At 37.0% G+C, this 24,438-nt stretch overlaps 1 protein-coding gene across 2 annotated transcripts in view; it reads left to right on the top strand.

The window, feature by feature from the left end:
- Positions 1–24,438, top strand: part of GOLGA5 (golgin A5) — a 32,864-nt gene that overhangs the window by 4,083 nt on the left and 4,343 nt on the right. For both annotated transcript variants that reach the window (XM_069086044.1, XM_069086045.1), the window contains 8 exons: positions 2,412–2,639; positions 5,404–5,623; positions 6,140–6,263; positions 13,739–13,942; positions 14,650–14,820; positions 18,120–18,248; positions 22,647–22,745; positions 23,917–24,139. In XM_069086044.1, coding sequence (XP_068942145.1) covers positions 2,412–2,639; positions 5,404–5,623; positions 6,140–6,263; positions 13,739–13,942; positions 14,650–14,820; positions 18,120–18,248; positions 22,647–22,745; positions 23,917–24,139 — 1,398 coding nt within the window. The remainder of the gene's footprint in view (positions 1–2,411; positions 2,640–5,403; positions 5,624–6,139; positions 6,264–13,738; positions 13,943–14,649; positions 14,821–18,119; positions 18,249–22,646; positions 22,746–23,916; positions 24,140–24,438) is intronic.

Here is a 24,438-nt window from a genome sequence, read left to right as displayed (position 1 = left end):
TCAGTGACCAGTTTGAAGTGACCAGTTTTCTCAGCATAGAATTTTAAAGGATATTCAGATATCAGCAAATAATTGTGGACAGCCCACTGGTATTCATCATCGACATTTTTTATAGTTTGAGAATTTATTCATGGAATTTTATTGCAATGTTTGTGTACCTGTGATAACCTTTATAGTTTTCAGTTTTCCCTTTGATAACAACAGTTAGCAATGGAAACTATTACCTTCTTAGCTAGGTCTATGCAAATGATAATGAAAGTTTTTATCTCACTTTTATCAGCATTCCTTTTCTAGATCATATCTTATTATAAACATTTCTATAAGATATTACTAATTTTTTCCTACCAAATTTTCTGTTTGATATTGCTTTAAAAGCAGATCTCAATTAAGACTTTGATTATTTTTATTTGGGTAAGGTATTGTTATCTAACAAGTTTTTGTATTGGATTTTGAACTAAGATTCAGTCTTGACATTTGAGGAAGTTTTTATGTGACAATTAGGAATTGGAAGGGTCTCTGCTTTGGGGTTTTTAATCTATTATCTACCTAATTGTGAGGCAACATGGTGTAGTCATGAATAGGGTTGGCCTTAGAGTCAGGAATCCCTGGATTGGATTCCTGATTCAGGTACGTTCTGACCAAGTGAAGTGGTCCTGGCCAACCCACTTTAAAGTGGGAGTGGCTCAGATAATTCTTGAAGAGTTCAGATTTAGAGTAGTTGCTGATATGCTTTAGTAGAGGGGGTTTCCTCATGGGGAGCCCCAGTGAAATCACAGATCAGGTTATTGAAAATGTTGATGAGCATTTTACTGTGATTGTCTGCCAGATAGCTCTGTCTATGACAATGGTATTAGCCATTCATTAAGACTACAAAACTTCTTTCTGGAGTGTGTAGGTGATAAGCTAAAATTATGTCCTTATTTGAATTGTTTCATAAAGTAGCCATAATTTGGTAGCCTAAATTTGGTTTGAACTCAGTACTTATTGACTACAGGCCCACATCTCTATTTACTGGGCCACCAGTTGTCGTCTTAATATTCTTCCTATGACACTCACATATGTCTCATTTAATGACTGACATTTTGAAAAACAATTGCTGTGTGCAATTTGAAGATACTGATTTAGAGTTGTCTTAAATTTGGATCTGGATCCGCCTCAATTTTCTCACCTGCAAAAATGAGATTAGGTTAGATAATGACCCACCCTATTAATAGCTATAATAATAAGTAGCTAACATATAGCAGTTTAATATATAATAATAACACTTTTTGCCAAGCACTTTTCATGTATTATTTAATCTTAACTCTGTGTTGTAGCTGCTTTTATCATCTTCATTTTACAGTGGAGGAAACTGAAGCTGAAAGGTTAAGTAACTTGTCCAGGGTCACACAGTTAGAAAGTGTTTGAGGTAGGATTCAAATTTGGGTCTTCCTGTCTCTTAAGTTTAGTGGTCTGTCTAGTGGGGTCCATTCCAGATTTAACATTGTCTAGGAACAAATGAAAACCAAGTTGTCTGGATCAGTGTTTCTTTCATTCTAAGTAAATTATCTTAGTTTCAAGGACTTAGTTTTGTTTCTGAATCAGTTTCACTGACCCTATTTCAAACTTGAACTTTCTTTTAGGATTAGTTTTTTGTTTTAAACCAGTGGTATGGGGAGAGGAGGAATTTCCTTTTCTTGGGCTTTATGGCCATTTTTTTAGTCTTAATAATTTCAAATTCTTGGCCTATTCCCACAATAAAAGTGCCCCAGATGTTATGGTACTTCATAGATTATAAAGCTTTCTTTCTGTATATAGTATCTATATTATCCTCACCATCCTGCGATGCAATTTTCCTCCTTCAATAGATTGTAATACCATAGATGTTAGAATTGAAAGGGACTTAGCAAGCATCTGATCCAACCTGCCCATTTTGTGGTTGAGGCAACTGAGCCCTGGAGACATTAAGTGATTTGTCCAAGAAAACAAGAAACACAAGAAGCAAAACTGAGTTTTAAATCAAAGAAAAGAAGCACCGAGTGATTTTCCAAAGGTTACACAGCCTGTAGTTGGCAGAGTCAGGAATCAAAACTGTGATCTGACTCCAAGGCTAGTGGTCTTTTCACTGTATCCTGACTTTATTGCTTAAACATATGCCCTTAGATACCTGTTCCTGCTTTTTTGATTTCCAAATTCATTATCTTTTTTCTGTTCCCTATCACCATGTTTATTCTGGTCCTTCGAATACTTAAGGCTCCCTAAGCCCCTTTTGTGGAAGTAAAAATATCATTCAGAGTGAAATTTCTTGATGAATTTCAAGTTTGCTTTTCATAATACCTGTAGTAGTGTGAAAAACACCTCATGACATGTCTTTTTTTTAATGCATATGGCAAAATTATAAGTATTCTTACCCCCCCCCCCTTTTTTTACAGAAACATCTGACAGTTCAGATTCAGGAGTAGGAGCTCAAGTGGATGCTTCAAAGGAAAATCTATCCCTGAGTATCAGATCTGGTGATCGAAGCCTTTCTGCTAATGATGATGGCAGGTCCCAGGAATTGTCTAATCTTCGATTGGAGAATCAGCTACTAAGGAATGAAATTCAATCTTTAAATCAGGAAATGGCTTCATTAATTCAAAGATCCAAGGAAACACAAGAAGGTAGAAAATTTCATAGTTAAAAAATAAGTTTTACACTCTAACTCAGAAAATTACTTTGGTTTCCATTTATATTACATCAAAAATGATTCTACAGCTAAAATTTAAACATAATTTTAAAAATTGAGCATGCTTCCCTGTGAGGGTGGATGAGACTGGTAAGAAAAAAATGGGGAAAAAATGATTTCTCCTTTTAATTACTGCACTTTGGTTTCTTTGGCAACATCCAAATATAGAATCATTGAATTTTAAAACTAGTTCATTTAAAAACCTTGGAGTAAGTGTACAAATGTGCAAAAATGTGATTATATAAATAGAAAACATTAGAAGATCAACCTTGCTATACCAGTATCTCAAGTTTAATATTATTGCTTACCAATGTGGGTTACTTCCTCCTTGGTCCAGACTGCAATTCCTCTCTGTTACTTTGTCCTATGTAATTTTGTGCATGTCTTTCCATAAATTCTCCATAGATAATCTTTCGATTTATTAGAGGCCTTTATTAGAGATATTTTAAGATTTCTGGTGTACTAGTGCATATTCAGGCTGCTGATCTTTCATCCCTTCTTCCCAATTCAATACCTGCTACCCTGTATGACTGAAGAGTGAACTTTGCACTCCTTGTGAGAAAATAAGTAGGCCTCAGAAGAAAAACCTAAAGTGACCATAAGATGAGGCCCAGAAGTGATAGACATGATCATAAATGTGATTAGGTTATCTGAAGAGAAAGAGAAAAAGAAGAGACAATCCATGTCCGTCTTAAGACTGATAAAGGGATAAAGAACAAATATCATTTCAGGTGACCCAGGTAAAATAGTTTAAAGGAATGCAAGCATAATAGGAAACCAAGAAGAATGAAGCAAAAGGACATGTTAATATAACACCAGTATATTTTTTTTTTTTTGGTCTTTTTGGAGGGGGGAAGGCAGAGCAATTGGGGTTAAGTGATTTGCCCGAGGTCACACAGTAAGTGTCAAGTGTCTGAGGCCGGATTTGAACTCAGGGACTCCTGACTCCAGAACCGGTGCTCTACTCACTGCTCCACCTAGCTGTCCCAACACCAGTATATTTTTTAAAATCTACCAACCAAAATTATTCATATGTGGAAATAGTTGTATTTCTTTCCTTTGAGTCCTTTAAAAATTGGGTTTTTACCAATATTTTCTCTTTGTACATTGCCTAGCTTTCCACTCTTTATTCTTTCCTGTTTTACTCCCAGAAAACTATCCCTTATAACAATTAATTTAAAAAAAAAAGGAAGAGAGGGGGTGGCCAGGTAGCACAGCGAGTAAGAGCACCGGCTCCAGTGTCGGGATGACCTGGAGATTAAATCTGGGCTCAGATACTCAGCTCCACACCCAGAAATAACTGGCCGTGTAACCTTGAGCAAGTTACTTAACCCCAATTGCTTAGGGGTGGCCAGGTGGCTCAGTGAGTAAGAGCACCAGCTCCAGTGTCGGGATGACCTGGAGATTAAATCTGGGCTCAGATACTCAGCTCCACACCCAGAAATAACTGGCCGTGTAACCTTGAGCAAGTTACTTAACCCCGATTGCTTTAAAAAAAAAAAAAAAAAGGAAGAGGCAAAATTTATCAGTATGTTAGAAAAAGTTGATATTTTATGCATTTCACACCCCTGGGCTCCTCATCTCTGCAAAGGAGTTGGGGAGAATTTCCTCTTTATATCTTTTCTTTGGGCCAAGTTTGTTCTAACTTTGCACGTTCAGTTTTTGTTTGTGCTTTTCATTTATGTTGTTGTAGTCATTGTGAAAGTGAATTATGCAGAGCCAGGGCAGCCATATTCACAATGACTCCTATGAATCTTACACATTAAGGAAGAATTTGAGTGCTAAGGTGCAGTGACTGTTGTTAGAAGGTAATGGGAAGGAATTTCCAGTGCGGTTTTATATGAAGGCTGAGCTTTATGTTCCCTGAATAGAAATCTAGCACCATTTCTTTTTTTTTTTTTAAAAGCAATTGGGGTTAAGTAACTTGCTCAAGGTTACATGGCCAGTTATTTCTGGGTGTGGTGCTAAGTCTCTGAGCCCTGATTCGATCCCCAGGTCATCCTGACACTGGGGCCGGTGCTCTTACTTGCTGTGCTACCTGGCCGCCCCCATTTCTTGAAAAAGTATTCTGAAGTAGACCCATCCTCTGTGGTGTTATCTTTTTTGATTTTTTTTTTTGAGGTGGGTTAGCTATTTTTATCTATCTGAGATTTGGCTAGAATTCTTTTCTCTGGCTTTGTTAGAAAATGAAAAATCCACTTGTCAGTTTTCTGCTTAACTCTCAACCATGAACTAGCTTTGACTTCTAGACACTTGGTGACAGATTGCTATAATGGACAGGGCACCTAGTTCCATGTCCTTTCCTCATCAATAGTTTTGTTTATGGATATGAATGGTAGAGCTAAGGAAATGGGTCTGATGAGATAAAACTATTAGGGCAACTAATTTAAAAATGCTTTTTAAATAAACTGGTTTGCTAACGAGTATATATTAAGTGAACAGTAGAGGAACTCATATTCCTTTTCTCTACATATGTAGTTTAGAAATAAAAAGGCTATATTAGAAAAGAGTGCTGGACTTAGCACAGCAAGATCTGGGCTAGAATCCAGGCTAACCTCAGCCTCAGTTTATTGAATGGGGATAAAATCTTACTGCTTGCCTCATAGTCTTCATATTGTTGGGGGTGATAAATTATTCAAATGTTAATGTGTATGCACTATAGGAAGGTGATCTATCATGGTTAATATTTTCTTTCATAGAATTAAACAAGGCACGAGCAAGGGTGGAGAAATGGAATATAGACCATTCTAAGAATGATCAGGTAGTTCGAGAACTTCGAGCTCAAGTTGATGATCTGACTGAAGCAATCAGTGCAAAGGATTCCCAGTTGGCTGTGCTGAAAGTGAGATTACAGGAAGCTGATCACCTGCTGAATACTCGAACTGAAGCTTTAGAAGCACTACAGAGTGAAAAATCACGGTAGCTTTCTAATTGTTGGAGATGAGAGATCATTCAAAGGATAATGTAAAAATGTTGCAGAAATCCTCCATTTTAGTTAAATGCAACCTATGAATGTCCCAAAGAGAGAGATGTTGTTTTATTCTAAGCATTGAAAATGCATACTTACTACAGTAAGCAGGTTTTGAACCTGGAAATATTTGTTTTAAAAAAAAATCCTTAGCTAAGAAATAAAAGCAATCAAGTATCCTAGGTACAGCAGATCATCCGATATTGCTGTCACATAATTACAAACTTGATCAGTGCTTACGTTCTGATCCATTAGGATGTCATTGTTGGCTACCAACAAAAGGAAAATATTTCAACATAAAATCTAGTCAAACCATCTTTTTGTCATGGATTGAAGTGTAAGGAGACACTTTAAAATTGATCTACTTAATTACTTAATTCAGTAAGCCACTGATATAAAGTAATATGCTTTGCACACAGATGTTTAATAAATGTTTGTTGAATGAATAAATGGATATTTTCTTTTAGACTGCTGCAAGATCACAGTGAAGGGAACAGTATGCAAAATAAAGCTTTGCAAACTCTGCAAGAAAGACTACATGATGCTGAGTCTGCCTTGAAGCGGGAGCAGGATAGTTACAAGCAGATGCAGGTTAGAATGGCAAATACAATAAGGGGAATAATTTCTCTACTATCATTTCATTCTGTCTGTATGTGTCTCTTTTCTAACAACTACACAGTGCAGCATTTCAAGAAATACCTTGTTTCTTTTTTTTTTCCTTTGCTTTTTGGAGGAGGGAAGGTAGGGCAGTTGGGGTTAAGTGACTTGCCCAGGGTCACACAGCTTAATGTTAAATGCCTTTATTTTGATTTTTTTTTTATATTATATTTTTGCTTTTTGGAGGGGGGGGCAGGCAAAATACCTTGTTTCTTTAGGCAAATAAACCAGACTTTAACATTTTTAGTAAGACAAATGGGACATTTTTGGGGGGAGGGCAATTGGGATTAAGTGACTTGCATATTTCCCAGTTGCATTTTAATCTGAATCTGCCATTTAGAAAGTTTTGCCTTCAGGCTACAAGTTTTGTTTTGACAACTCTGGCTTTGCCAGTCTGATGATGGTTTTGAGGTATAACCTCAAAGTTGCTTTAATTCAATTTGTGATTTGGAGAACTTTTTCATATGAGTAATGATGGCCTAGGTTTCTTACTCCGAAAACTGCCTTTTCATATTCTTTTAATATTTATCAATTGAGAAATGACTCTTATTCTTATAAATTTGAATCAGTTCATTATGTATCTTAGAAATGAGATGTTTATGAGAGAAACGTTGTTTTTCCCATTTATCTGCTTCTCTTCCAATGTTAACTACATTGGTTTTATTTGTGCAAAAACTTAAGCATTTTATACCATCAAAGATGTCCATTTTAACTTCTGTGATCCTTTCTAATTCCTAATTTAGTTATGAACTCTTCCCCATTCATAGATCTGAAAGGTAATTTATTCCTTGCTCCTCTAATTTCTTTATAAATTAATGTAATTAACATATTTGTAAAAACACTCCTTTTCCCCTCTAATCGTATGTTCAGCTTTGGGCTCACATTTAGAATTTCTAAATTTGCTCCTGCCTTTCTATGAATTTGATATTACATCTTGGTTTTACATGCTTTGACAAAGCAGTTTTTCTCAAATTTTATGTACCGAAATCCTTTTTGCTCTGGTGTGTGTGGTGACTGACTTTGCATTCATAGCAGCCAACTTAAAAAAAAAAGTGATTGGGTTCCCAAATGTGTCAGCATCCTGCTAGGCAATTTAAAACTATGTGTTTTTGTACAAATATAGTAAATTTTTACAATTTTTTTAATTTAATATTTTATTTTTCCCTAATTACATGTAAAAACAATTTTCAACATTAATTTTTAAGATTGAGTTCCAAATTCTCTCCTTCCCTCTTCATCCCCCTTCATTGAGAAGGAAAGCAATTTGATATAGGTTATACATGTGTAATCATGTGAAACTTATTTCCATATTAGTCATGTTATAAAAGAAAACAGAGCACAATAAAAACCAAAGAAAAATAAAGTAAAAAAAATATGCTTCTATCTGTATTCAGACTCCCATCACTTCTTTCTTGGGTATTGATAGCATTTTTCTTGATAAGTCCTTCAGAATTGTCTTGGATCATTGTATTGCTGAGAATAGCTTAGTCATTCACAGTTGATAATCTTACAGTGTTGTTACTCTGATCTGATTCTATTCATTTTACTTTTTATCAGTTCATGATCTCTAGGTTTTTCTGAGAGCATCTAGCTCATCATTTCTTATATCACAGTAGTATTCCATCACAGTCATGTACCACAAATTCTTCAGCCATTCCCCAGTTGATGAGAATCCCCTCAATTTCCAGTTCTTTGCCACCAGAAAAAAGCTGCTATAAATATCTGGGCATAGTTCCAAATTGCCCTATGTAATGGTTGAACCAGTTCACAACTCTACCAAAAGTACATTAGTGTCTCAATTTTACCACATCTCCTCCAACATTTATCATTTCCTTTTCTATCCTATTAGCCAGTCTAAAGGTGTGAAAAGTACCCCAGTATTGTTTTAGTTTGCATTCTTAAAGAACATTTTTTCATATTACTATAGGTAGCTTTAATTACTTTATCTGAAAACTGTTTATATATTTTTTGATCATTTGTCAATTGGGGAATGAATCTTATTTTTATAAATTTGACTAATTTCTCTATATATTGGAGAGATGAGGCCTTTACCAGAGAAACTTGCTTAAAATTTTTTTCACAAGTTATAATTGTTAACTGTATTTCCTTCCATCCTATTTCCCCCCTGTTTATTATCTCTCTGCACCCTGTCCCTTCTCAAAAGTGTTTTGTTTCTGACTATTGCCTCCTCCGGTCCACCTTCCTTTCTATGAACACTGCCCCCTTCTTTTATCCCCTTCCACTCCTACTTTCCTCTAGGGTGGAACTTCTTTTTTTTTTTTTAATTAATTAATTTATTTTCAGTTTTCAACATTCGTTTCCACAAGATTTTGAGTTACGGTTTTTTTCTCCCCATCTTTCTCCTACTCCCACCCCAAAATAGCAAGCCTACTGAATACCTTTCCCCTAATCTGTTATCTCTTATATCCTCCCCTGTAACCCCCCCTAACTTTCTAGTAGGGCAAGATGGGTTTCTATACCCCAGTACCTGTATATTTTATTTCCCAGTTGCATGTGAAAAACAAATTTTTTAACTTTTTTTTTTTTTGGCTTTTTGGAGGTCAGTTGGGTTTAAGTAACTTGCCCAAGGTCACACAGCTAGGTTTTTTGTTTGTGTGTCTTAAGTGTCTGAGGCCGGATCCAAACTCAGGTCCTCCTGACTCCAAGGCCAGCACTCTACTCACTGCGCCACCTAGCCACCCCAATTTTTAAACATTTGTTTTTAAAACTTTTTGTGTTCCAGATATTTTCCCTTCTTCCCTCCTCACCCACCCCCACTGGGAATGTAAGCAATTCAATATAGGTTGTATATGTGTAGTTACCCAAATCATTTCCATAGTAGTTATATTGTGAAGGACTAACTATATTTCCCTCCAACCTATCCCGCCCCCCACTTATTCTATTTTCTCCTTTGACCCTGTCCCTTTTCAAAAATGTTTGCTTCTAACTCTAGGGTGGGACTCCTTAAAACATTTTCCACTCTCTACCCTTTTAGTGCTTCTGTTTGCAATCCACAGTTTAAGAAGCACTGATGTAGGGAAGCATAGATTTCTATACTCAATTGAGTATGTATGTTATTCCCTCTTTGAGCCTTTTCTGATGAGAGTAAGGTTCAGATGTTCCCTGCCACATCCTCCATCTTGCCATCCACTGTAATAGCATTTTCTTACATCTTTTATGTTAGATAATTTATACCATACTACCTCTCACTTTTTCTTTCTCCCAGTGTATTCATTTTTATCATCCCTTAATTTTATTTTTAAGCGTATCCCATCATATTCAGCTCACACCTGTATCCTCTAGAATTACTTCTTCTAAACTGTCCTAATAATTCCCATGTAGGAATGTAAACAATTTAACCTTATTAAGTCCCTTACGATTTCACTTTTTTGTTTTCTTTTTTATGCTTCTCTTGAGTCTTGCATTTGGAAATCAGATTTTCTATTTAGCTACAGTCTTTTCATCAGGAATGCTTGAAAGTCCTCTGTTTCATTGAATTTCCATTTTTCCCCCCAAAGGATTATACTGATTTTTGCTAGGTAGGTGATTCTGGGTTGTAATCCTAGCTCTTTTGCCCTCCAGAATATCATATTTTAAGTCCTCCAGTCCATTAGTGTGGAAGCTGCTAAATCTTGTGTTATCCTGATGGTGGCTCCATGATACCTGAGCCACCATCAGAATATTCTTTCCCTTCTTCCCTAATCACCCACCCCTACTGGGAGGAAAAGCGATTCAATATAGGTTATACATGTGTAGTAATGCAAAACATTTCCATAGTAGATATATTGTGAAAGAATGACTATATTGCTCTCCATTCTATTCAGCCCCCCCCCCCACTTATTCTGTTTTCTACTTTGACCCTGTCCCTTTTCAAAAGTGTGTACTTTGAGCTACCCTCCCCCCCAATCTGCCCTCCCTTCTATCATTCCCCTTCTTATGCTGTTCCCCCCTACTTTACTGTAGGGTAAAATACCCAATTTAGTGTGTATGTTATTCCCTCCTTAAGCCAAATTCAATGAGTAAGGTTGACCCATTCCCTTTTGCCTTCCTGTTCTTCCCCTCCATTGTAACAGTTTTCTCTTGCCTCTTTTCTATGAGGTAATTTACCCTATTCTATCTCTCCCTTTCTCCTCTCATCATATTCCTCTCTCACCTCTTAATTTTATTTTATAGATATTATCCCTTCCTATTCAGCTGTTCCTGTGCCCTCTGTCAATGTAGATATATACACACACATATATATACATACTCACATGTATTTATACACACATATACCCTCTTATATAAACATATATATATATATGTATATTCCCATCAACTATCCTCATACTGAGAAAAGTCTCATGAGTTACAATTATCATTTTACCATGTAGGAATGTAAATAGTTCAATTTTAATAAGTTCCTTAGGATTTATTTTCCCTTTTTACTTTCTCATGCTTCTCTTGCATCTTGTATTTGAAAGTCAGATTTTCTATTCAACTCTGGTTGTCCTCTATTTCATTGAATGACCATATTTTCCCCTGAAACACTGTATTCAGTTTTGCTAGGTCAGTGATTCTTGGTTTTAATACTAGCTCCTTTGACCTCTGGAATATCATATTCCAAGCCCTTTGATCCCTTAATGCAGAAGCTGCTAGATCTGGTGTTATCCTGATTCTGTTTCCACAGTACTCAAATTGTTTCTTGCTGCCTGCTTGTAATATTTTCTCCTTGACCTGGGAACTATGGAATTTGGCTATAATATTCCTAGGAGTTTTCTTTTGGTGATCTTTTTTAAGAGGTGATTGGTGAATTCTTTCCATTTCTATTTTGCCCTCTGGTTCTAAAATATCAGGGCAGTTTTCCTTGAGAATTTCTTGAAGGATGATTTCTAGGTTCTTTTTTTGATCATGGCTTTCAGGTAGCTCAATAATTTTTAAATTATCTCTCCCGGATCTATTTCCCAGGTAAGTAGTTTTTCTAATGAGATATTTCACATTGCCTTCTATTTTTTCATTTGTTTGGATCTGTGTAATAGTATCTTGATTTCTCATAAAGTCATTAGCTTCCATTTGCTCCAATCTAATTTTGAAGGAATTATTCTCTTCAGTGAGTTTTTGAAATTCCTTTTCCATCTGGCAAATTTGATTTTTTAAGAGCATTTTTCTCCTCATTGGCTTTTTGGGTCTCTTTTGCAATTTGAGTTAGTCTATTTTTTAAGGTATTATTTTCTTCAGTCAGGTTGCTGACTCTCTTCATGATTTTCTTGCATCATTCTCATTTCTCTCCCCAGTTTTTCCTCCACTTCTCTTACTTGATTTTCAGAATCCTTCTTGAGCTCCTCCATGGCCTGTAACCAATTCATATTTTTCTTGGAAGCTTTTGATGCAGGAGTTCTGACTTCATTGTCTTCCTCCTGTTCTGTGCTTAGTTTTTGTCTCCAGAAAGACATTCTATGGTCTGTTTGTACTTCCTCTGCTTGATCATCTTGCCAGTCAATTACTTGACTTTTGAGCTTTTTGCCCCAGTAGAACTCTAGTTCCAGAGAAGAGAGCTTTATCCCAAATTGCTGGGGTTTTTGCAGATGTTGTCAGAAGTCTGAGGAAGGCACTCTTTCTACAGACACCACACTAACAAAATGGCGTTTCTCACCCCAGGACCACTGCCCAAGAAAGTGACCCAGATCCAAGCAGGTCAAAACAAGAGCAATCACCCTCTGAATGGTTGCTTGGTCCCCCTATAATCTGTAGGCCAGGAGCTCCTGAGGCAGCCATGTGGCAGCCACAGTGCCACCATCTCTTGCCCTGAGGGCAGGGGCCAGACTGAGCGCTTCCTTTCCAACAGAGTTCCCAACTGACCTTTTACTTTCTTTTTGGCATTTATGGGTTGAAAAGGTCCAGAAACTTCCACCGGTGCTGGTGATTCACTGTCCTGAAATCTGCTCTGGCTGCTTCTGCCTCCCTGGGACCAAAACCACACAGCTCACAAGGGATTGCCCTCAGCTCCCAGCGTGCTGTGATGAACCCTTCCTGTTGGCCTGCCAGGCTGCCTTGAGCGGGAAATTTGTTTCTCTGTCACTTTGTGGATGGATTCTGTAGCTCTAAAATTTTAGTCATATTTTATAGGTATTTGAGGTGGTTGTGGGGAGGAGGTCATGGAATTTCCTGCTTCTACTCTGCCGTCTTGGCTCTGCCCTCTCTTACTTGATTTTTAAAATGTTTTTTGAGCTCTTCTGTGTCCTGAGACCAATTCATATTTTTCTTAGAGGTTTTAGATGTAGGAGTTTTGACTTTGCTGTCTTCTTCTGAGTGTGTTTTGATCTTCCTTGTCACCATAGTAACTTTCTGTGGTCAGAATTTTTTTCTGTTGCTTGCCCATTTCCCCAGCCCATTTCTTGCCTTAAAAAACTCTTTGCTAAAGTAGGGCTCTGCTTCTGGATTGGAGGGCACATTGTCCCAAGCTTCAGGGGTTTTATGCAGCTGTCTTCATAGATGCTTCTAGAGACCTATAAGTTTTCAGTTTTTCCAAGGTGGCATGACAGGAAAGGTGCATTTACCACTCTTCTGTCCAGTGCTCTAGTCTGTGAGTGACTGGCACTCTTTTCTCTCCTGGAGCTGTGATGAAGGTCCCCTGTTCCCCTGTGGCTGCAAGCTCTGGTGTGCTGATGCTCCTCCTCACCCTGGGACTGCCCCCCAGGACTGTGACCCGGATATGAGTGTGGGCGCATCAGCAGAGTCCTGCTCCCACTGCCAGTAAAGAGACCCCAGGAATCTCCTTCTGACCAGCTGTTCAACCTCCTTACTCTCTGAGGGCTGAGAACTTGGAAGCAGCTGCTGATTCATTCACTCCCAAGGCCTGCTACTGGTTTGCTGGGGCCCGGCCCGGCCCGGGCTGGGCTGGTTTGGCTTGCAGTGGACTGTGCTCCACTCTCACTTTGGTACAATGGACCATTCCTGCCAAACTTTTAAGTTGTCTTGGTCTGCAAAGTTGTTTTACCCTTCTGTTTTGGGGTCCTGCCACTCCAAGATTTGTTTTAGAGCATTATTTCAAGGTCTTTGGAGGGGTTTGGAGGAGAACTCAGGCAAGTCCCTGACCTCTGTCATCTTCAGATGTGATTTTTTTTAAAGCATTCCATATATTTCAAGATTATTTAAAAATAACTTACTAAATAAGATTAAATTTTTAAAAGTCATCCATCATACAAGAAAAAGACTTTTCCATTTATAAGTATTAAATTATTCTCATATTAAATATTCTGGAATTCTATCAACTGTAAATTCTCCAATGCATAAAAGGACTGTTAAGGAGAGACTCTACCTAATTTTGTGTTTTGTCTGTTCTAAGTACTGAATCTGTAGTGACATATTTAGATTCTTAAATATGTGGCTGCAAAATGATAGAATAATGATTGTGTGAATATTTCTTTCAGAGCGAGTTTGCTGCTCGCCTCAGTAAAGTAGAAATGGAACATCAGAATTTGGCAGAAGCAGTCACCACAGCAGAAAGAAAATACATGGATGAAAAGAGGAGAGCTGATGAATTGCAGCAGCAAGTCAAAATGTCTAAGACCAGTGTTGAATCCCTTAAACAAGAACTGACTGACTACAAACAAAAAGCTTCTCGCATACTTCAAGTGAGCATAAGATTTATACTTTTTGCTGTCAGTGTGTACCAGAAAATTAACTTTGAAACAATTTCTGTAACATTATTTACTAAGGAAATGGTAGCTTTTGCTTTGAAGTTTAGAAGTGCTAGAATTGGCATCTAGAAGCCTTTGGTTGGAATCCTGCCTTGACACTATGTGATCCCTTTGTAAGTCACTTATCTTCTTTGAACCTTAGTTTCCTCTTCTGTAAAACAGGATTGATTTGCTTCACAGGTTTTTTTTTTTTATGAAAATCATATGCATAAATCAAACATTTTGCCATACTTAATGAATTATATAAATGATAGTTTGCTATTATTACATCATATTAAAAAATAATGTGCAGTTTATACACAGTTTATATTTATGTGGTCTTCTAGAGCTTTGCTGTATAGTGTGACTCATTGTGAGCATTAATAAAAATCATCTCAGGAGTTTGTTACTAGAGGTACCAGAGCAATTAGAATCCTCCGCTTTTCTTTAGCTACAATATATTTCCTTGCCATGAACTCTCAAGGATTTTGCCATGTCAAGTTTCACTATTTTTTATTGCTATAAATTAGGAATATATTAACTTTCCCTGATAAAGAACTTTGGCTATGATTCATATGCAAGATAAAAATCTTTCATTGTTATCACTTTGATTTTGTTGATAATAAATCTCTTTCGCACATTTAATCATTATCTCTTTTTAGTCAAAGGAAAAATTGATTAGCAGTTTGAAAGAAGGATCTGGTTTTGAAGGTCTGGATAGCCATACTGCAAGTACTGTGGAATTAGAAGACCTTCGGCATGAGAAAGAGATGCAAAGAGAAGAAATACAAAAATTGATGGGCCAGCTACAGCAGCTTAGAACTGAGTTACAGGTAAACCTTATAGTCATCTGCTCCCATGATTAAACTAACAGAAGTTTGTAAGACCAGTGATGAGTGATGACATACAGGCTGTGACAAGAAGAACATTCATGAACTAGTCGGTCTGTCTGAAGTTCATGGTGACGTGGGAGTTTCTGTGCAGAAATTAATCCATTTTGTGTTCACTAACTGATTAGAGCAGTAAAGCAACAATGACACTTGGCGTTTAAAAGACGTGTATTTTTAGTTAGCTCTTTTGGAGGAGGTAGGAGGTTCCTACCATTTGAGAATGGTTTTAGGGTATGAGAATGATTGTTTTTCATTTGCATAGAACTATTCCTCTTGGTGAAATCTGATTTTCACTAAGTGCCTTTAGATGGAGATAATATCATTTTGACATGTCAGTCAGAAGCTCAAAAAAAAATTTTTTTTTTAAGAAATTACATTTGGAATGACCATTCTAGAACGCAGTCTACCTTCAGTAGATGTTTTGATTGAACATTTGGTGCTTGCAAGCTACTATGCAGAAAAATAGGAATAAAAACATGGTCCATCCCTTCATTGGATCTAGTAAAGGAGAAGAAATGTCCAAGGTTTAATATGAAAGTGTAATGAAGGATATAAAATTCAGAGAAAGGAGAAGTCACCACTAAGCAAGATTGCAAAAGACTTCTTGGATGAAGTAACATTTGAGCTATGACTTGAAAGGGTAGGCGTTTGGACAGGTTTAGCTGGAAAAGGAATGATGTTGTAGGTGGAGGTACTAGTATGAGGAGAAGCATCAAAGCAGGAAGTGAACATTCAGAGAAATGGAGTGTGGTATGTGTATGTGAAAGGGAATAGTGGTATTAAGAGGCAAAATGATATCGTGCAAATAGCACTGGATTTGAAATCAAAGGGCCTGAGTTCAAATCTTGACTCTGTAACTTACTGTGTAACTTTGGGGCAAGACACTTACCCTCTCTGATCCTGTTACCTTTTTTTTAAATGATGTGGTTTGAGTAGCTCTAATTCTGTGATTGTGTGAAATAGTAGTTAAGAGTTAAATTGGAGCCAAACTGTGGAGGTCCTTGAATGCCAGGACCTATAATTTTATTAGTAGGTTACTGGGGAGTCACTAAAGGTTTTTTTTTTGTTGTTGCTTTTTGGAGGGGTGAGTGCAGGGCTATTGGGGTTAAGTGACTTGCCCAAGGTCACATGGCTAGCAAGTGTTAAGTATCTGAGTCTGGATTTGAACTCAGGTTCTCCTGACCTCAGGGCTGATGCTCTATTCACAGTGCCACCTAGCCACCCCCACTAAAGGTTTTAAAAAATAAATGTTTCTATCCTCAAAGAGCTTACATTATACCTGATGAAAATTAAGCCCTGGCAGCATTATAAAGGGGATTATATTATAAATTAGGGAACAAAGCAGACTGGAGTCAAAAAGAAGGGGGGAAATACAAGAAAATGGAAAAACAGTAAAGAGGTCTTGGTTATGAAACAAAGAGAAGGGGACAGATGTGAGAGATTTCCCTTGACTTTGTTGGTATCAGAACTCCAGGTGAGGAAACATGTTCTTCCAATTAGGGCCAGCCTCTTTCCTGCCCCTTAAAGTCTTTTTTTTCTTTCTTTTTTAAAAAATTTTATTTATTTACCTTTAATGTACAACATTCAGTTCCACAATCCCTTGAGTTCCAAATTTTCTCCCTTTCTTTCTCCTCCATTCTCCCCACCTTCTCTGCGCCCTCTCTCCCGCCCCCCCCCTCCATGGTGGCATGCAGTCCTCTATAGGTTCTACAAATACCTTCACATTAAACGTTAGTTAATTTTTTTCCTTTTTTTTTAAACATTAGTCCTACCTTAGAGTCTTAAAGAGTTGCCTGAAGCACTGAGAAGTTGGGTGACTTTCTAGGATCACATCGTCAACAACAGAGGCAAAACTCTGCTGGTCTTCTGGCTTCAAAATCCACCCCATCTACTGTACCGCCCTACCTCTTATGAAGATGGTGTTTTATAAATCTAAGGCATCATATACATGGAAACTGTTGTTGCTAAAGAATTTAGTAATTAACTTTTCTGTAACTTTCACCTTTGGATTATCTACCCAGTATTTTTTCTATATATCTTAACATTAATTTGTGCATTTGCATAAAAGTGGTGGTGTTATACTTGGCACCTTTACCAGGTGCTTTCCAAATATCTTTACCATATTCCTGTTACCTTCAAGGAGGCAGTGTGGTAAAGTGAAAATAGCATAGGACTTAGAAGTCCAAAGTTTGAATGCTTAAGTTACAGTGACCAAGCAAATGCTTATTCATTCATAATTTATAAAATGGAAGTAATACGTACCTACAGCCTCACAGGTTAACCATGAGTATCATATCAGTCCATCAGGGTTTGTCAGGCACCTTCTTCAGTAGGCGCCAGACACTGTGCTAGGCTCTGGGAACCCAGAGATACAAACAAAACATGTCTTGCCTAAAATGTAGAGATGACATTCTATTAAGAGAGATGTACATGTATGAATGTGTACGAAATAAATACAACGTACTTTAGTCAGATGGGGTTGGCACTAGCAGCTGGAAGGGCCAGGCAGGGCATTATTTAGAAAGTGGTCCTTGAATTGAGCTTTGAAAGAAACTGGAGATTTTTGGAGGTGGAAATGAAGAGGTGTTTCATGGGACACAGCTTGTGCAGAGCCACAGAGAAGGGAGGAGCAAGGGAGTGCAAGGGAGCAGCAGAAAGGCCAGTTTGGCTGCATTGTGGAATTGGAGTAACGACTAACAAGTCTGGGAAAGTAGATCAGAGTAGGTTGTGAAAGGCTTAAATGCTAAGCAGGTATATTTGCATTTGGTTGTACAGGTGGTATACTTCAAGGATCCTTGATTCTATCAGTATAGGACAAAGGTACTCCTGTCACCGATCTAGGTATAACTTTAGTGGATGGTACTTGAAGATTTCTGCCACCATAAAAATTAGGGCCCTGCAGCCAAGTTGGTGATGTTTTCACATTTAGCTAGGTGGTCTTCAGACGATGGATGTACAGTCCTTTGCCAGGATGGTGCTCAGCAGCATCCTGCCAGCATTTGTGCTCTTTTGGCAGAATTTCCAGAAAACTCAGATACAAAGGGTACAGGGCAAGACATAAAGTAAGAATTTAAGTCTGAATAGAAGCCTTCACTCCAAAATTATGTCACAAAAGCCACACACTCATTCTAAATCATTCTCAGGTTTTATAAAAGTCCTGTGGGAGAGCTATATGACCTACATTATGACTAATTTGGTAAATATAAACTATTGTTATTGACTAATTTGATGACTTTTTTTAGGACATGGAAAGTCAGCAGGTAAGTGAAGCTGAATCTTCAAGAGAACAGCTGCAAGATCTCCAAGAGCAAATGGCTGAACAGAAAGCAGCCAGACAGGAAGTAGAGGCTGAGCTAGAGCGCCAGAAGCAGGTGAGCGTTGTCTTGTCCAGACTGTAGAAGGAATTGTGCCATCTGCCTATTGGGTATGGAAAACCACCACACAAGGCTCTTGATGTAAAGTCGTGTTTATTTCAGTCCCTGGGACAACATTGATTTTAAAGTATTGGTCGTGATTGAGTCTGTCGGTGTAGGAAGCTGCCAAACAAACCGCATCTCACTCATCTGGTTAGCTTGCTGTCTTTTCTCTGCGTGTTTAACAATTGTTGGTCTGGTGGAAAGAGTACTGCATTGGAAGTCAGACTGCTTGGGCTCCGATCCTGGCCTCCTGCTTGCTCTCTTTGTGTCCCTGAGCAAGTTGCTTAGCATCTTGGGCTTGAGTTTTCTCATCTGTAAAGTGAAGGGGGTTGAATTTCTGATGTCTTTTTTATCTTTAAATCTGTGATCCTATGAAACAAGGCTGGAGAGAGATAAAGAGACTGGGTCAGATTGTGACTGTCTGTGAAATACATGTATCTTTATGGGGTTGACCTCTGAGGCCACTTCCAGTTTTCAATCCGTAATCCTGAATCTGTCACTGTTTTAGCCTACTTCTTCTGTTTAAAGAAGCAAAATATTTCCATTAGGACATGTAATACAAATAAACACACCACACAAAAGGGCTACTAGCACACTGATCTGGTCAGACAGGAAAGACATTAAAAAGGGGTTAATAATCTTACTTTATTCTAGTCTAGTTTTCTCAGAAGAGGATTGCTGATAATGAGAGGACAAACTCCTACAGCATTCCCTAATCACCCTTCCTGCAGGACTGGCGAGAAGGGGGGATGGGGGGCAACTATCCCTACATTTCAATGGTCAGTCGAGATAGGTACTACCTGTGTGTCCCCTAAATCCCCTCAAGCCTCAGTGGGGGCCATCTGAGGCAAACACAGATTCCCCCCCAAGCCTTGATGGGGGCTGATCAAGGCACGCACAGCATTCATGCATTCAACCCTTATTCACTGACCATTCACTAATTCACTAACCCCATTCACTGACCACTGACCACCTGTTTTATAGGAGCAACAGAAAAAGAAGGCATATTGCCAGCAATAGCCTCACAAGTTTACATCACCTCATCTTTCTATCTCACTACACAGTCACAGTGGATGTTTATATTATTTATCATTATATAATGCTGTGCAAGCTTGGTGGAGATGTTTTGAACCATAGTTATGGGAATTTGTATCTAATATCTGTGAACAAGAGATTGTTTTGACTATGGATCCTGGGAAAACTGAACTCTAAGAAATAATAAAAATTCACTTTATGCACACTAAAAGCCACCTTACCTACACTAGAATTCACCTTACTTACAGGACATAAAAATGCCTTGTGAAAACCTTTTAGAATAAAGAATAATCTAAGAGAAACTTGTAGTTAGTATAATGGGACAAAGAGAGAGAACTCACACTTAATTAAACTGGGTAGATAAAGAATAGTTTCAGTATTGAGTTTTGCATTCTTTACTCAGTCTCCTCACCTGTAAGTTATACACCTACATGGTCTCCTTAATAGAACATAAAAGTACTTTATTATCATTAAGTGCTTTATTAATGTAAACTGGAGAGCTTAGGGATCAAAAGCCTCCATTAACTTGAAGCTTTGCTTTATAGAAAACATTATTGGAGTGTAAAACTGCTGAAAGCAGTACACTAAATTTTGACTACGTTTTTAGCAATGTTTCTGTTTTTAACATATCATACACATTCCACGTAATAAAATATATAATATTTATAATGTAGCTGTGCTAATTTAGTTATTTACATAGCTATTTATATCAGGTCTACACAAAGCTAAAGAGGATCCCCTGACAGAGTGCAGAGCCTGTATAACTTTCCTTTCCTCCAGTGTTTGGAGAATTAGAGTGACAATATTTAGAGAGAAATTTAATTGTTGTAGTCGATCAAAGTCAAAAAATAAAAAATCTCCGCATTTTGCTAATCTGGGATATTGTTAAGGATAACTACTAAGTAGAATCATGAAGGAATATAGAACTATTCATTTAATAATTTTTTTTAGGACAAAAAGACAATGTTTTTAGACAGAAAAATTAACTTCAGCAGGAAGATTTTAATTTTTCTAGTTGCTTTTAAGAATGCTAATCATTTGTTACAGAAAGTCAGGTGCTTATGATAGGCACTTCATTGAATAATGATAAAACTCACCATGGATAAAGCACTTCAAGATTTGTTAGAATTCTTCCTACAAAACAGCTCTGGGAAGTAGGTAGTGTAAGTATTATCCTCATTTTACAGATGAGGAAACTGGGGCTCTAAGGGAGTAAGTGACTTGTCCAAGAGACCATAGATGGTGAGTATCAGAGTCAGGAAATCAGAATTTTTACTTTTCTATATTTAGACAAATAATATGTAACATTGGTAGCTTTTTCAAAGGCTTGTTGTTGTCAGTATAGTTTTTATGTATTTTTTGTTTCCTAGAAATTGATATCTTCCAAGTCTTAGTTCGATAAAATCTTTGAAATATTTGTTACTTTAGAAGTTATTACTTTTGAAACAGTGTGCTATTTACAACAGTCTGTTTGTCCTTAGGAAGTGAGGTAAAAGTCTCTGTATTTCATAAATGGCAAATGAGAACCAACCAAAAAAACCAAGCAAACTACAGAATACGTCATAAACTCTGGCAGGCAATTCAGTTTATGGAATTATCTGTCCTTTCAGAAATGACATTTTAATTAACTTGGTCAGCTAGCATGTAATTAAAAGGCACAAATTCAATTTTCTTGATGATTCAGAATTATCTTTACTTTTTAACCGCAGCAGATGGTATACTATTTCCTGTTATCAGTGCTCATTAAAGTAAGGGTGGGAATAAGAGAAAAGTTGAGTTGAATGTACCCTTAAGCCATTTATTCATTTGACCCATGTTACAGACCTGAAACACTTTAGTATATCAGATCAAATAGCTTTCTAGGATTTCTGTATTCCTTTAACTTGAACGTTATAACCATAACATGTCTACCTCCCTGCAGGCCTGTAAAAAATCAGGCGGCTTACTAATAAATATTTACATAGACTCTTACCCATCTTAAGTTACTGTTCTGGTTTTTCTTCTCATTTCTAAACTACTTTGATTCTTCTATAAAATGAAGGTGTTAAAGTCTGTGATCCCTGTTAGTTCTGTCCTTTGTTATATGTTTCTCAGATTTCCCCCATTCTCAACTTCAGCAGCACTCCCCTTCTAGTGTTATCTATGTACTAAAATATGTAACTTTTGAAACATTTGGTTACCCCTTACAGTAACATTTGGGAGTATTTGAATAAACTTAGTGTTTTTCCCTACAAGGATGTGAAATAGTTCCATAGTCAGATGAAGGTCTTTGCTGACACTAGCAGCTGTGGATAATAATGAAGCTTAGAAACCTAAGTGAGAATTAAGGGGGTGTCCATCAATTGGGGAATGGCTGAACAAGTTGTGGTATATGCATGTTATGGAATATTATTGCGCTATAAGAAACGGGGAGCAGGCGGTCTTCATATTTACCTGGAGAGGCTTAAAAGAACTGATGCTGAGTGAGAAGAGTAGAACCAGGAGGAATTTGTACACAATTACGGACACAACATATGTGTGATGACCAACTTTGATAGACTGGACTCTTCTCAACAATGCAGGGATATAAGTCAATCCCAAAAGACGCATGATGGAGAGAAAAACGTGCATCCAGAGAAAGAACTAGAAAGAACTAAATTTATATCCAGGTGGAAGCAAAATACCTGATCTTTTTTGTTCTCTTATTTGATTTTATGTCCTCTATACCATTTTTCATCCCAGCTGGTACAATCCATCCTCATAACCTGACCATTGTATAATGTGAAAGTATCTACAGATCCTATACTTGATTATAAGACGCCATGGGGGGGAGAGGGGAGGGAGGGGGACAAAATGTGAAATCCAAGGAATTGTGGAATTGAATCCTGTAAATTAAAAGGAAACAAACAAATTAATAAATTAAAAAAAAAAAAGAAACCTAAGTGAGAGAAGGAGGTTTTTTTTTGTTTTTTGCTTTCTTCAGTAGAGGTAAAAGAAAAAAGGATACAAAATGATCCTTGACAGGTAGTCTTAGAGTCTGGCCTGAAATAATATTTTAATTGGTTTTAATTTAATCAGTTATTTCCAGCATGTTAGCTAATTTTCTTAACATGTTAGAGCAAAGTATTTTCTTCTTTATTTGATAACTTCTTTTATAGTACTTTGCGTACTTTGTAGTACTTTTTGTAGTACATTGCGTCCACCTGATTTATTGAGTTAACTGTCTTCGGAGCAAGATATTAGTTATTCAGGTGCTAATTATTTATATAATACTGAACTTGAACAAGAGTTTATTCCAATTTTTGGAAAGCCTATTAATGTTTATTATTCATTTTTCAGGAATTCAGTTATATAGAAGAAGAACTCTTTCGAACCAAAAGTACACTACAAAGCAGAATTAAAGATCGAGAAGATGAAATCCAGAAACTCAGGAATCAGGTGCTATTCATCATACAGTGTTCAAAACTTTTGGAAAAAATGAGAGTATGGGAAGGTGATCCATTTTAGACTGTGTCTCTTTGGGAAACAATCACAGTGCTTTATTTTAATTTGAGCTCTTTTTTTAAGAGTGGAAAGATGATGGGGCAGCTAGATGGCACAGTGAATAGAGCACCAACCCTGGAGTCAGGAGGACCTGAGTTCAAATGCGGCCTCAGACACTTGATCACACTTATTAGCCATGTGACCTTGGGCAAGTCACTTAACCCCTATTGCCCTGCCTTCCCCCTCCAAAAAGCAAAAAATAAATAAATAAAGAGTGGAAAGGTGAACCAAAGGCTTGCAAATAACCACTTACCTAGAGTGATCAGTGATTTATGTTTGCTGATTCCATTTATTTTGACTACTTCTCTGCTTCCTGGAGAAAAATATAAGTTTGGGGGAAAAACTTATTAGACTGATTCATATTTAGAATCTGAAAGACTAGCTTAAAATAGATTGGTTATGAAATTATTGTAAAAATCTTAAAAACTTTAACCCTGTTGTAAGCAAATAGACTTTCATTTGTTGTATTAACAGCTATTATTAATATGCCTTGTCCTATGTTAAGTGATGTGGGAGACATAAAAATAATATAAGCCCTTCAGGTTGGGTAGGCAAGATTTATTTGCATAAAATAAATATTAAGTGCCAAAATTTGTGGTATAAGTGAAAAAAATTTAGAGAAGCAACAAATGTGTAGATTGGGAAAGGCATTATCAACATTTAGGGATTGATCTGGGCCCTGGAAGGTGGATAGGATTTGGATAGGTGAAGATGATTTAAGTGGATAGAGCATTCTCAGCTGGGGAAAATATAAACAGAACCATTTAAGAAAAAGATAGCAAGCCTGACAAAAGACGTGGTAGGAAGTAGTGGAAAAAAGGATTAAGTAGAAATGGTTGGTCTAAACTGTGGAAGATTTTAAGTGCTAAGGGAGTTTCTTTTTATTTTGTAAACAACGAGTAATCATTGTGCATTTTTTAAACTAAGAATGTTAGAATCCAGCTAGAAAATTAACTTTAACTTTGACTTATAGGTTCTTAATTACTTTTGTATAGTACGAAATAGTGACTCATTTCATGAACTGACTGAAATATTCAGACAACTTTTCAACTTTTTTGACTTTCAGCTCACAAACAAAACTCTAAGCAATAGTAGTCAATCAGAGCTAGAAAATAGACTTCATCAACTGACTGAGACTCTGATTCAGAAGCAAACCATGCTGGAGAATCTTAGCACCGAAAAGAACTCTCTTGTCTATCAGCTGGAGCGGCTTGAGCAACAGATAAAGTCTGTCCCTGGACATAGTAATGGACCTTCTATTAATATGTCTGGAATTGATGGTGTCGAAGGTAATTGGAAGAAGAATGCTGAAAGCTTGTACAATTTAGAGAGTCTAGCTTGTATATTACTATGCTATATCATACTGACCTTAAGTCTGCTCATTAGGAAAGCATATTTTATTTTGTCTAACTAAAGTAAGTAGTTTGACTAATGATCACAGAATGATGTGTTATTGATGATTAGTTTGTGTTTTTATTTTATTTAATCATAATCAGGAGAAATTTTTTTTTTTAATTAACATTTAAAACTTCCTCTAATGCTGAGTTTTTGGCCAGGTTCTACTTATATTTTCATCAGTGATCTGGAT

This window comes from Petaurus breviceps, unplaced genomic scaffold (assembly GCF_028583685.1).
Source record: "Petaurus breviceps papuanus isolate PSGF00001 unplaced genomic scaffold, PetGlider_PUasm1.0 177, whole genome shotgun sequence".
Classification (NCBI taxonomy): Eukaryota; Metazoa; Chordata; class Mammalia; order Diprotodontia; family Petauridae; genus Petaurus; species Petaurus breviceps.
Note: the sequence above shows the minus strand (reverse complement) of the source record. Positions and strands in the feature narration are given on the sequence as shown.